The 12,677-nt window shown below is 39.6% G+C and overlaps 1 protein-coding gene across 2 annotated transcripts in view; it reads left to right on the top strand.

Annotated features, from left to right (window-relative positions):
- Positions 1-12,677, top strand: part of fam189a1 (family with sequence similarity 189 member A1) — a 107,636-nt gene that overhangs the window by 92,874 nt on the left and 2,085 nt on the right. For both annotated transcript variants that reach the window (XM_034103679.1, XM_034103670.1), the window contains exons 5-9: positions 3,547-3,654; positions 5,553-5,713; positions 7,728-7,863; positions 11,485-11,563; positions 11,651-12,406. In XM_034103679.1, coding sequence (XP_033959570.1) covers positions 3,547-3,654; positions 5,553-5,713; positions 7,728-7,863; positions 11,485-11,563; positions 11,651-12,406 — 1,240 coding nt within the window. The remainder of the gene's footprint in view (positions 1-3,546; positions 3,655-5,552; positions 5,714-7,727; positions 7,864-11,484; positions 11,564-11,650; positions 12,407-12,677) is intronic.

Genomic DNA, 12,677 nt, shown 5'->3' with positions numbered 1-12,677 from the left:
AGGATTTATTATGTCATTATGTACATTGTGGTCACAGGGGAAATCACAGAAATGCACCGGCTCACAGCTGCCCGACAGATGCATTAACATAACAAAAATTAGCTCAGATAAAGCTGTCATAAATATTGCTTGTCTCACTATGTGCTTGCAGTTGGAATTGGGAAAACTACATTTACTGTAATAATGCTCTACTTACCAAGTGCCTTGCTATTTGCTGACTCTTGTAGTTTTTGATGGGGTTGGCACGGTTTGCTCTACTTTACCCAAATCAGCGATTTATTTAGTTGACACTGTAACAGAACATTATATCACTGTTTTATCTGCCCTGAAAATCATTGATTTCCCCAATTCATTTAGGTTTCTGATGATTTGTTCTCTTCTTCTGCAGAGTTTTCCAAAGACCACAGTCTTACAGCGTCTCTTAACAGATAACGGAAGGATATATTGTCATTAATTCTCGTAATCTGAGCAAAAGTTGAGACCTAAGTCAGAGTCACATTTATCTTTTGTCAGTCTCTCTGAAAGTTTTTTTCAAAAAGACTACTGACTACCTTTCTGGATGACAAAATCCTGGATTTGGTCCCATTTTGTCGCTGGTGTTCCAGGATAGAGTTAGTATTTTCTCATATGCGGGACGGGACGTAACAGCAGACAGCTGTATCAGCTGTTTTCTATGCAGCATCTACAAAGCTCTTAACATAAGACAATAGGAAACATAAGGTATATTAATCTGTTTTTGTTGGCACTAATTGGATTGTGTGTCAGGTCCCTGTGAGACTGATTAGGCTTTGAACACTGAGTCGAAAGGAATGCATCTTCACTTTCGAGGAAGTGTTAGCATTCAATAACAGCAGGCAGAAATCCAGAGCAAACATCATGGTTTCTATTGAGCTCACTGGAGGAGTGGTGTTCTCCACCTGTAAGACTCTAGATATTAGAAAAGCTTGAAAATGGAGTTTGTGTATTCAGCACTTTACGAGAAGTGGCATTGCAGAGCTACAACATCTGCTACTTGCTGTCATTAGAGGTTAGAACAAATCTGAAGGGCTTTGCCAACAGTCTGAACTGTCTTCCCCGAGACTGCTGTAGGGATTCCTGAGGGAAGTGCCGGGTTTTCTGCCAGATGCTGTAAAGAGATACTTGGGGATGCTAAAGAAAGCAGAGACTGGCAACACTGGCTGCAGTGATCAGGGTACTGCCCTTTGCTACTGTGAGCCTGTCATAGAGGAAGCAGCCTCACAGTTATGTGTGTAGATGTGACATTCACGCATCCATAGAAAAGTTGAGTATTAGTGATGTAACTTATTACATTTCATCCGATTTCTAACAAATATTTTAATCTGGTCAATACAAATTACAAGGCTGTTCAGGTTTTGTATTATGACTTGAATAGAAATCAAAACAAAGCAACAGAAGGATGAGAATATTATATTCTACATACATGATTTTAAAATGTATTATGTTAAGAGGATGAATCTTTTCTTCCGTTATCAAACAACATGATGTACTTTTTGAGAATTAATTTAAAGTGAATGTGAATTTTGAATAAATTATGGAAAAACATTGACATTAACCTTTGATAACATTAACCCTTTCACACAGTTTACATCACTCATACCTCTTAAACGTTTTAACTATGACAAAATACTCTATTCATTTCTGGGGGGAAATCTGATGAAGCTAAAAGCAGTTACAACCTGGTTGTGATTTTCCATGTTTCAAATGTCAGACAGATTGCGCTCAGACATCCAGACTTTCCTCCATCACAAAACATGCTCCAAAAGAGTTATCTTCCAAGGCAAACATGCATTAGATGTATTTTATGGTTGGCACTGCACAACTTCAGTTTCACTGCTTCCAACTGGCATCATCTCTGATTAAACTTCCAGCTCACACAAACATGATTTTTGGCAACTAGTTACTGGATATCAAACATGTTTGAAAAGAGTTCTAGCAGCTGATCTGTTTTATATCACACACTTCGAGTAAAGGGAGATGGTTTGGCAAAAAGTCGCTGCCTGCTCTAAACATCTTTCCTGAACCCCTTTAAAAGAGTCAAGCTACCTGCACCCAGACAAAGGAGGAGACAGCTGTCCTCGCTGCAGATTATCAGCAGCCTAACACAAGTGGGGGTTTTGTAATGTCGCTGGTAATTATGTGCCTCCTGAATCTGATGAATAATCTGTGTGCAGGCTGGAAAACACTTTGTGTGGTGACTGGGGAGCTTCACTCATGAGCAGGTGTCCACACAGATTCATACAGAGCGAAGTGAGGTTTTCATTCCAGTGCTCAAAGTCCCTCCTGTCCTTATCTTTCAGGAATTATATGATTATATACATTTTGTGGCTGCTGTGTTTAATGTTGGCTGTTTTTATTTGTCATGGGAAGGCTCATATTATTGGGTTTTTGTGCACAGTAAGATTGCGGTTACTGTATATGAGCAAGATAATTTTATAAGATACATTTTCTATTTTTTGTACGATATTGAAATTAAAGCACCCAAAGTCATAGTTTCGTCCACACATTATTGCCTTTCTCTGCCTTATTTTCTCCTCTCTAACATCTTTTGACAGTAATTGTGTAAGTAATTTTACTGTGACAGATGTCAACTATATTAAGAAACCTATTAAAAATGTTAGGTTGTGATTGTATCGAAACAGCCAAGAGTACTGCAGATCTAATATGAGCTGCGATCATCCGCTCTCCTCTCAACATGACCAATGAGCTGACAGTTGCTATTCCCAGAGCCAATTACCATGCACGTGCTATTACTGTTTCTTTTACAGGAAATAATCCATACAGTAGAGTTATAAAAGGTTCATTCTAGTGAATGTACAAAACTCTAAATGGTTTAAAATTTGAGTTATTTTAAGATCATCACTACCTTTTTAGAAGAATAGCACAAAGCGCAGTCTTAAGTATTTTTCTCTGATTCAGTGTGCTTAGCTAGTATTTCACCAGCATGCACTTTTATTTTTGCCGACAGATTCAATACTGGCTTGTCCCCTTGCTGTTCTCTGCATTGTCAGAGTGTGAACGTGAACACCTTCACAGTATTATGCGGTCTTTGGTGCACACTCATGCTTAACCTTGGACGTTATGAGGTTGTTTTCCCTTATTTATTATTGAATTTGTTTGCAAGCTCTTCATGTAAGCAAAGAACAATCATTATTTGTATCAGTCTTTAACCTTTTTAAATGTTATTCAAGAAATGTTAACAATGCAGATTACTCTTATTGGTTCTGTGTTGTGTCTAAACCAGATGTTTGTAAAAGTGGTTTCATACTGCAGTGCCACCCTGCTGTGCTTTTCTAAACGGTTACCTACTGGTGATTTAAACACTGTTTCTGTCACCTTCAGTCTTATCTGTGTCTTCTTCTTTTGTTCCACATTAACCTATTTTTGGTTCTCATATTGCACATCTTTAGTGTTCATGACATTCTTCTCTTCCTCTCCCCACCTTCTCCACTCATTTCTCTTATTTGTCACACTCCTCCTCTCCTTTGTTCCTCTAACAGTCTCCTCCTCTCCCCCCCTCTCCTTTAGGAGCTGCTGTTCAGTGTGTGTGCCCTGAACGTCATCTCCACCATTGTGTGTGCTCTAGCCACTGCCATGTGCTGTATGCAGATGGTCTCCACTGATGTGCTGCAGATGGTGAGTGTTATGGAAATGCAGACGACAACATTAGCTACCTTTATTTTGTTTTTGATGACCACCATGCCGCTATCGGTTTTAAGATAGCGGAGTGTTATGTTTGTGGTTGAAATGTACTGCTTGGCAAGTTAATGTAAACACGCGCAGTGAAGGTCGATTGCTGAAGGACTTCTCTCAGTTTTCCAAAAATATGTTGGATTTGAAGAAGCAGCTTCAGCTTAACATCCCACTGGGTTTCTCCTCTAAGGTACACTCTCCTCAATATGACCATTGTTTCTTATTTTAGGCGGAACAATTCAATTATGACCAAAAGCTAAATGCCTTCAGTCATGAGGGAAATAAGCATAGCCAATCTCCCTTTTGTTTCTCACAACAATAGTTATTTGAATGCCTCTAAACCCATCAGCAACTGGAAAGGTAGAGCATCACTGCCAACTTGATACCGCATATGAAAAAGCTTTGCAGAAATCCTTGATGCAAGAGCCTTATACACATTTTATGATCTCTGCTGTGCATTAAGTGTATCCTGAAATTAGTCTGGATATTAAAAGTGGTGCTTGACAAAAGGTTAATGTAGCAGGAAATAAGCAGGGATCTCAGCTCTGTAATAGCTAGTAAAATAAATGAAGTTTAACTCAGAATACAAAGTACATTGCATTAGTTTCATCTCCATGCCAGTCCCTAGTTAAGTCAACAAAGATCCTTATGCTTGCAAACACAATCAGTTAATGCAGTGATAACAGGGATAACTGCAGAATGCATTTTTTGATCCCACAGACAGGACCATAGAAACAAGATTATTTATTTTTAAAACTGTGACTTTTTAAGAAGAGACATGTTAAAAAATAAATGTATCTAAAGCTTTTTTAAATGACTAGCAATTAAAATGGTACTGAGACATCTTCCCACGTTGACATAAGGACTTAATTCCCAATTGGTATCTGCATCAGTGGCACAATTTGAGATGATGAAAGAGGTGTCACGTTGTTCCCAGAGAAACCAGTCTAGACCTGTGGAGATCTCTAATGTGTTTTGGTGAGAATTAATAATAATTCATTAATTACCTGGATGTTCAATTAATTGGGGGCAGTTTTTTATGTGTATGCTCGTTTTTAGCTACATGTTGCAGACTTTACATGTTTGAAGGTATCAAATTACAGTATTTTATAGAAACACGTGAATGCACACATGCAAACCACAAAGAGAACTTCTAAAATATGAAGTTGCTGGAAATAGTGTCATCTAACTAATGATTCACAGAGAGAAAAGTCAAGGCAAATTGATTTGAGTAGCAGCTTTTAATATCAGCACAATTCAAAATGCTTCACATAAGACATTGGGAAATAAGGGAAAAGATGTAAAAGAAACACAAAACAATATAAAAAGACAGGATCACATAAACAGGATCATAAAAAAGAGCAGAAGATTCAAATAAGCTATAGAAACAGTAAAAAACTAAAAGACAAAGGACAAACATATTGTCCTATCTCAAACAATCTCACAGAGTTTCCAAGAGAGGCCTTATGTTCCCATTAAACACAAGAGGTGTTAACATTTATTTAGCTCAGTAAATGTAACCGAGTCAATAGCAGCAGTGGAGTGGAGATTAGCAACGCTGGCTGGCTGTTAGTTGAAAAAACATCTGACTGAGGAAAGTAAATGAGCAGCGCTTCCAGATTGCTGTTGAGGTGTCTCTGAGCAAGGCACGTGACCAGCAGTTACTGCAGTGAAGCTTGTTAAGTGACCGACAAGCACAGAGAACAGTCGAGACAAAAAACATATTTGCACAGTCATGCCTCCCTGGAACAGTTCTGGTCTAAAATAATGAATGCACAACTCAGATCTCAGTGCCTTGTGTAATAAATGCCTGACATCTGTCCTTTTATGCTGTCTTCCAGTTTATGCCGCACAGAGCGCGGGCCCTTAATGCTGACTGTATGACTCCCCATGGAACCATCCTCCACCAAACACTGGACTTTGATGAGTTCATTGCTCCCATTCCTCCACCACCATACTACCCGCCAGAGTACACCTGCACCCCCTCCATGGATGGACAGAGGTGAGAGGCAGAATAACAATATCAGCATTACATCTTCTCCCAGTGCTAACACTAAGTGCTCAGTGCTCCCCAAACTCTGGAGCCAATGTATCTTCTGGGATTTGTGGATACTTACAGGCAACACCAATAACATTTTAATTTGAATCCTGTAAAAAGTATCCTGGCTGTATTGTCCACCATGGTTTATATAAATGACTTCCTATAAAATAGTGCCGGGCAATCCAGAAAGTCAGTATATTTGTTACAAAAAAAGACTACAGGTTAACTGCTGTAAGTGTATGTTACTGATTTCAGTGGGATTAAATACATGTTGTGCAAAAGACGACATAAAGCACATCCGAGAGGGCAGCAAATCAAATGGGACTAAAGGCTATATGATATAAAACAGTGGGCAGTGTTTATGGGATTTAAGTTTTATTAAAAAGATTTTAAGATATTCATTTACAATTGCACAATTGTGTTGCTATGGAGAAATATTTGAGTTCTGCAATATGTATTTAAACTATATCAGCAATAGGAATGAGTGGTTACTGATTGTCAGGCTTACAATCTTAAAGCTTACAATTTTCAGAAAATGCACTACATTGGTATTTTTGATATTGATATATTTGACAATGATACATAATTGTTTTGAGTCTGTTATTGTACTTTCCTACCTGCCCCTCCACAGACATCTGAATGAATCAGATACTGAGAGTCTTTATGTATTGTAAAAGTGTTGAAGGAGATGCAGCAATAATTGCAAATAAACTTCCGAAACTTGAGAGACCTTTGGTAACAAGATGTTACGTTTACTATAAAGACAAGATTACATCTGTCTGGTTTAGGACAGTAACTGTAAGCTATTTGTCAGGTTAAAAACTGACATTTCTACTTCATGTAGACCCTCCTTGATTCTGGAGAATATACACATGCCCTGGGCAACATTTGCATCCAAATCCATCATATTAAGCAGCGGTGGCATGTGTCTGTATCTGACTGTGACCATCACTTGTGGTGTTAACATCCATGTTCAGCTCAGAGCATTTCCCTACACTAAGCAGCTGAGACATCCCTGAATCTCAGCTGTTGTGAAAGATTGGTCTTCCCCCTCCTTCATTACTACCTTCATTGTAGCTGACATCCTCGTGGATTCATCTTCTTATTACAGACACATGCATTTCCTAACATTCGGTCTATATGCTGTAAAATGTATTATCTCTTCGATTTACACACGGCATCTATTGCACGTCTGTCCGTCCTGGGAGAGGGATCCCTCTGTTGCTCTCCCTGCGGTTTCTCCCATTTGTTCCTCTTAAACTGTGGGTTTTCTCTGGAAGTTTTTCCTTGTACGATGTGAGGGTCTAAGGACAGAGGGTGTCGTTTTTCTCATACTGATATTCTGAACAATCTGTGCTGTTGTATTTGCTGTAAAGTGTCTCTACTGTAGGCTATTTTTATTATATGTACAGCACTTTGGCTCGACCAAAAATCGTTTATAAATGTGCTATATAAATAAAACTTGATTTTATTTATCAGAGTTGCCTTAGAGAAGGCTGCTGTTGTAGCCATTTAGCAAGAAGCCACATCTGCTTGTCAATTATGCCATAAATATAAACAAGGCAGAAGAAGCATTTATGGTGTCCCTGCCCAGGGCCGGGGAAGTGTCATGACATCATCATGCCTCGGATGATTGGTGGAAACTTGCAGGTTTTATTTCATGCTCTGCCACTTTAGAGCAGAATGGGGTTGTAATTAAAAGATATGACTGCACGCATGGCTGCCTATTCTTAATTGGCATCACTGGGGATATTGGTGGTGCACATTAAATAATACTATACCCATATTGAGTATATCAGCTATATTGGAGTGTTGGCAACAAGAGGATACATCCTTTCTCCCCTAATAATTGTATCACTCTGGATTGAGTGACTTTCGTCACTCTTTTCACCCTGTTTGTTGATATATTTTTGTATTTTAACTGATTTTTTTTTGTTTTTGTTTGATTGAAACTCTGATGTTGTGTCCTTCACAGAGGCCTGCATTTGGACTTCCCCCATTCTCCCTTCAGTGCCATTTATGGGGTGCCCATCAACAGCCCAGGGACCCTGTACCCAACAGACCTGCCTCCTCCATATGAGTCTGTGGTGGGGCAGACCCCTGCCAGCCAGGTGAGAACATCAACAAACAACACTGTCTTAAATACGTTCTGTATGGATAATGAGGCGCATGAAAATATTTCTTTGTTTTCCAAACAGAACAGGCCAATCCATAGCTCAGCTTACTTCTTTGGCACAATAATGATAAGAGCTCACTGCTAACATGAGGATGCTAAAATGCTGATGTTTGGCGGGCTTAGAGTTTACCATCTTAGTTCACCGTGTTAGCATTATAACTTTTGTCAATTAGTGGTACACATATTTAAAAGCTGAGGCTGGTATTAATGTGATTAGTTTTGCATTCATGTTTAGTCATAAACTAAATTATTTGAGAAAAAGGTCAGAGGATTTCCAAAGTTATTGCACTTCACTCATAACCTTAAATGTCAACATTAAAATGGTGCAAGAGGAAAGGTCAGGAGATCGTATCTAGGGAGAATGAGTCACACTTTTCATTAGAATAGTTTTATATCTAGATAATCATGAGTGAATTGCCAACACACTCTCACTCTATAATCGTCCAGGAGTGACGTTTGGTCAGGGTCCCGTGGCGTGCAGTTGTGACGCTCCTAGGCTCCTTCAGCTTCATAAAGGGACGAAAATAGCTTTCAACTGATTGCAATGTATTCCCATCTGCGGCGGGATTTGACGCTCTTGGAAGCACGGCATTCGTTTGTGTCGGCTGCCCTTAAAGGCAATGTGAGCGTCCATTCCCATTGGATAACGGAGAATTGTACACCCGGAAGTAAGTATTCCCCTTACTATCGATTGATTTTACAGTGATATCTGCACTACTCATCGACTAAAAAACACCAGATTATCCTTGTTAACTACACAACATTGATTGGTTTAAATTGTGTGCAATGCTTTTGTATTTTTCCCCTTCGATTCTGAGAAACAAATATTTTTTCGGAGTAAAGGATGGCAGAAGACACTACACTACCCAGAATCCCCAGCTATCGTTTAGGACTACACCATGAAAAAAAACGTTTCGTAAAAGATAAAATCATACTTTATTCAGCAGTGCTTGCTTTACTCTTTGAAAGTCATCACATGAATGCATTGTAATAAATGGTTCGGCTGCATTAAATATATTACATTATTATTATCTGTCGTAGTTCCTTATTTTTATTTATCTACAGAGATCGGGCTCAGAATAGACCGGAAACTATTCTTTTACTGTTCAGTTTGAATTTCACAATAAAGTTAGTAGTAATATTTTGTTTTGATATTATTGTTTTTTATTAACTACTAGACCGCTGGGTCATGTTAAGACCATCTTTTCTGTGTTGCTGTGGGTTTGTTCCATCGCTTTTGTGTTACAAATATCAAAACAATAACTAAATATATCCGTAGTAAACTAAACCAGAAACAGCAGTATATTTTATTTTGTTAACACTGTAAACTTGACAGCTTTTTAACCCAAACCACCTACTGGTTAAAGCACTTTATTACACGTTTAGAGTAATGCAATGCATGTAGATTGTGTTGCTTTTTAATGACTGTTTAAAATGCCTTTTTCTTAATGTCTTTTATTATTATTAACTACTTGTTACTTGTTGCTAGGGACGCTGCTATCGATATTATTTCTGTTATGTTGTGTAACTGTTTAATGGTGTTATCTTTATTGCTACCCCCTTCCCCGTCAATGTTGGTCCACAACGCAAACGTATTAGTTTAACAAAATCTGCACCTAAAATTGTGGCATAGATAGCCTACGTTATTTTCCCCTGTGCAATTCTCCATTTACTCAACAATAACACATTATTATCTTTGTGTTTATTTGTTTGGTTAATAAATACAAGTTGGAGTCCGTCAGGACCGAGGGTCGGAGCAGCTCATTTGCTTTAGAGAATATTACACCGGGAAGTAAGTATTCTCTCCGCTTCGCTTGACAAACCCTGTGATAGTCCTTAAGCTCTGGGATTGGAGAGTGTGCTCCGAGGCGGGTTACGCCGAGCGTCGAACAGCACTTGAAATGGGATGGAACCACGGCAGACTGTCCATCTTTAGATGCGGATTTTGTTAATCTAACACGTTTGCGCTGTGGACCAACACTATACATTGACGGGGAAGGGGGTAGCAATAAAGATAACACCATTAAACAGTTACACAACATAACAGAAATAATATCGATAGCAGCGTCCCTAGCAACCACCAATGAAATAACAATGAAAACGTTCTATGGACGCAATTTCCTGAAGTAATCTTCGTAATAACTAGCAAACTAAAGATCATGTACATCCACTGCACACATAATCTGAAATAACAACTCATATTTCTCTAATCAAATGACATCAAAACGCATTTTAATGGCCAAACTAACTTTAAAATAGGCATTTTCCACCGAGAATAAAACGAAGTTCAGCCATGTTTTTTTTTTATGCAGGGAGAAATTTGAAGATCACGTGACATAGACGCCAGCCATTGGAATGAATGGTGAAAAAAAACGGGGTTTGTCAAACAGAGCACATGGTGTAGTCCTAAACGATAGCTGGGGATTCTGGGTAGTGTAGTATCTTCTGCCATCCTTTACTCCGAAAAAATATTTGTTTCTCCGAATAGAAGGGGAAAAATACAAAAGCATTGCACACAATTTAAACCAATCAATGTTGTGTAATTAACAAGGATAATCTGGTGTTTTTTAGTCGATGAGTAGTGCAGATATCACTGTAAAATCAATAGACAGTAAGGGGAATACTTACCTCCGGGTGTACAATTCTCCGTTATCCAATGGGAATGGACGCTCACATTGCCTTTAAGGGCAGCCGACACAAACGAATGCCGTGCTTCCATGAGCGTCAAATCCCGCTGCAGATGGGAGTGTGTTGGAATTGCATAAGAATAAAGTAGTTTGGTAAAAATTGAAACCTTCAATTTTGATGAGATGTTCATCGCTAAATGCTTGGTGTTTTATTTACTTGTGTCATAATAGCATTACTGCTGTGTTCATCTTGCATCTGCATTTTGAACAGTCTAGTTATCGCACAAAATCAGCCAATTTATTCTGAATATTTATCTTCTGTTTCAGATTTACTGAGGCGGTCTCTTTTGTCTGTCGCGTTACACTGATCAAAGCATTTTACAGGCTGTTGCGTCTCAGCATGTCATTGTACAAGTAAAAATAACTTTCTAACATGCAGGAAAAATCTTCCATTATATTATCAACAAGATTTAACGCTGCAGGCTTTCAATCCCTTATACATGTTAAATTCATGGTTTGCTTATTTGACAGTGATCTTCAAATAAAAAGGTTTCTTGATCTGTAACTGGGAGTTGGCAGTGTTTGATAGGCAAATTTAGCTGATGATATGAGGCCCCTTATGTAGTTGTATAAACGTATATATTATGTCTTACACTGTACCTTTAAAAGCACATTAGCAAATCCAATTAAAGCTTCTTATTTAACTCTGCATGAGACATTACTTTCCTACAAAGTCTTTTTCTGTTAGTCTGTTGTGGACCTATAGGGCCCTCTACAGACCAACTCTGGTTGTGAAGGCTCTCGACAGCTGCTTTTATTGAATACTGTTCATACAAAATATCCAGCATTTCTATTATCTGTTCAAATTAATTCTAATGCAAACTTTGCTGTGATGTGGTCCATGTCTATTAATAACTTCCTCTTCACAGCTCACCACTAGCATAGAGCAGCAGGCCACTGAATCCAGTCTGTGTGAGAGAAACACCACTGCAGGATTCAGCACTCAGGGTAAAGACGGTTTGATTTTGTAGAGGATCTTCAAGTGTCTCTGTTTATTGGTAGCTATGCTGATAATAACTTTCCCCTCATCCTCAGCCTCGGTGGACAGTGCATCACTGATGGTGTCCGAGGTGGCGGATCCGGACCAGACTTGCTCCTCAGAGGACTTGTGCTCCCTGGAGGTCCAGGGCTCTGACTCCTCTCCCTATGGCATGATCCACACTGCCCCTATGGAGGGCAGCTGCACCAGCCTGGAACTTTGTACACGTGACCATCGTGGGCTGTCTAACACTGACGCTCGGCCCAGTGATACAGGATACAGTGAGTCATCACACACCCATTCTCTGGAGCGCTCCCCAGACTGGTCATCGGAAAACTATAGCAATCTAGACCAGGAGGAAAACACACATCCTTGTGAGGAACTCCGGTCTGCAATGCACATATGCGACGAGCTTGCATCAGCCAAATATTTACCAGAGGAGCCACCGAAAGCGTCAACACACTCCCTCATTAAGGCACGAATGATGAGCCGGAAGCTCACACTCCCCGTCACTCTCCCACAGCCGCCGCAGCCTTGCTCCCCAATCTCTGTGGCCTCCTCTGGGGGAACTTCAGCCATCAGTCCTATGGCTCCTTCTCTTTCCCCCTCCCCTCCCAGCAGGCCACGCAGCCACAGGTTGTGTTTCAGTGTTTGGTCATCCTCCACATCCCAGCCCCCCTCTACCTCAGCCCAAAGTGGCTCCTCACCCTCAGACAGGCCTCGGGGGCTCCGAGCAGCCAGGCGGTACCGAAAACTGGCACGCATAGTCCGCTCCACCAGTGACCCCATCTCCTGCTCCTCTACAACAGGAAGTGAGTTTGGCAAGAATTGTACAATTATACTGCTGATGATACTCCACCTCAATATAATAAGAATAATCGGCTTTTAAGAGTTTAAGTGATTAGTCATTGTAATCTATCATGTATGAGTCGTTTTTTAGGAAAACATCATTCGGTTTCAAATTCTCCAATGTGAGCATTTGCTGCATATTGCATCATTTTAAACTAACAATCACTGAGTTTTTTTTAAACTTGAAGAGTCATTATCTTGGAATCTGAAAGCTTGACATTGTATAGACTAAAC

Source organism: Pseudochaenichthys georgianus, chromosome 3 (assembly GCF_902827115.2).
Source record: "Pseudochaenichthys georgianus chromosome 3, fPseGeo1.2, whole genome shotgun sequence".
NCBI lineage: Eukaryota > Metazoa > Chordata > Actinopteri > Perciformes > Channichthyidae > Pseudochaenichthys > Pseudochaenichthys georgianus.
This window is presented reverse-complemented; position numbering and strand designations above follow the sequence as displayed.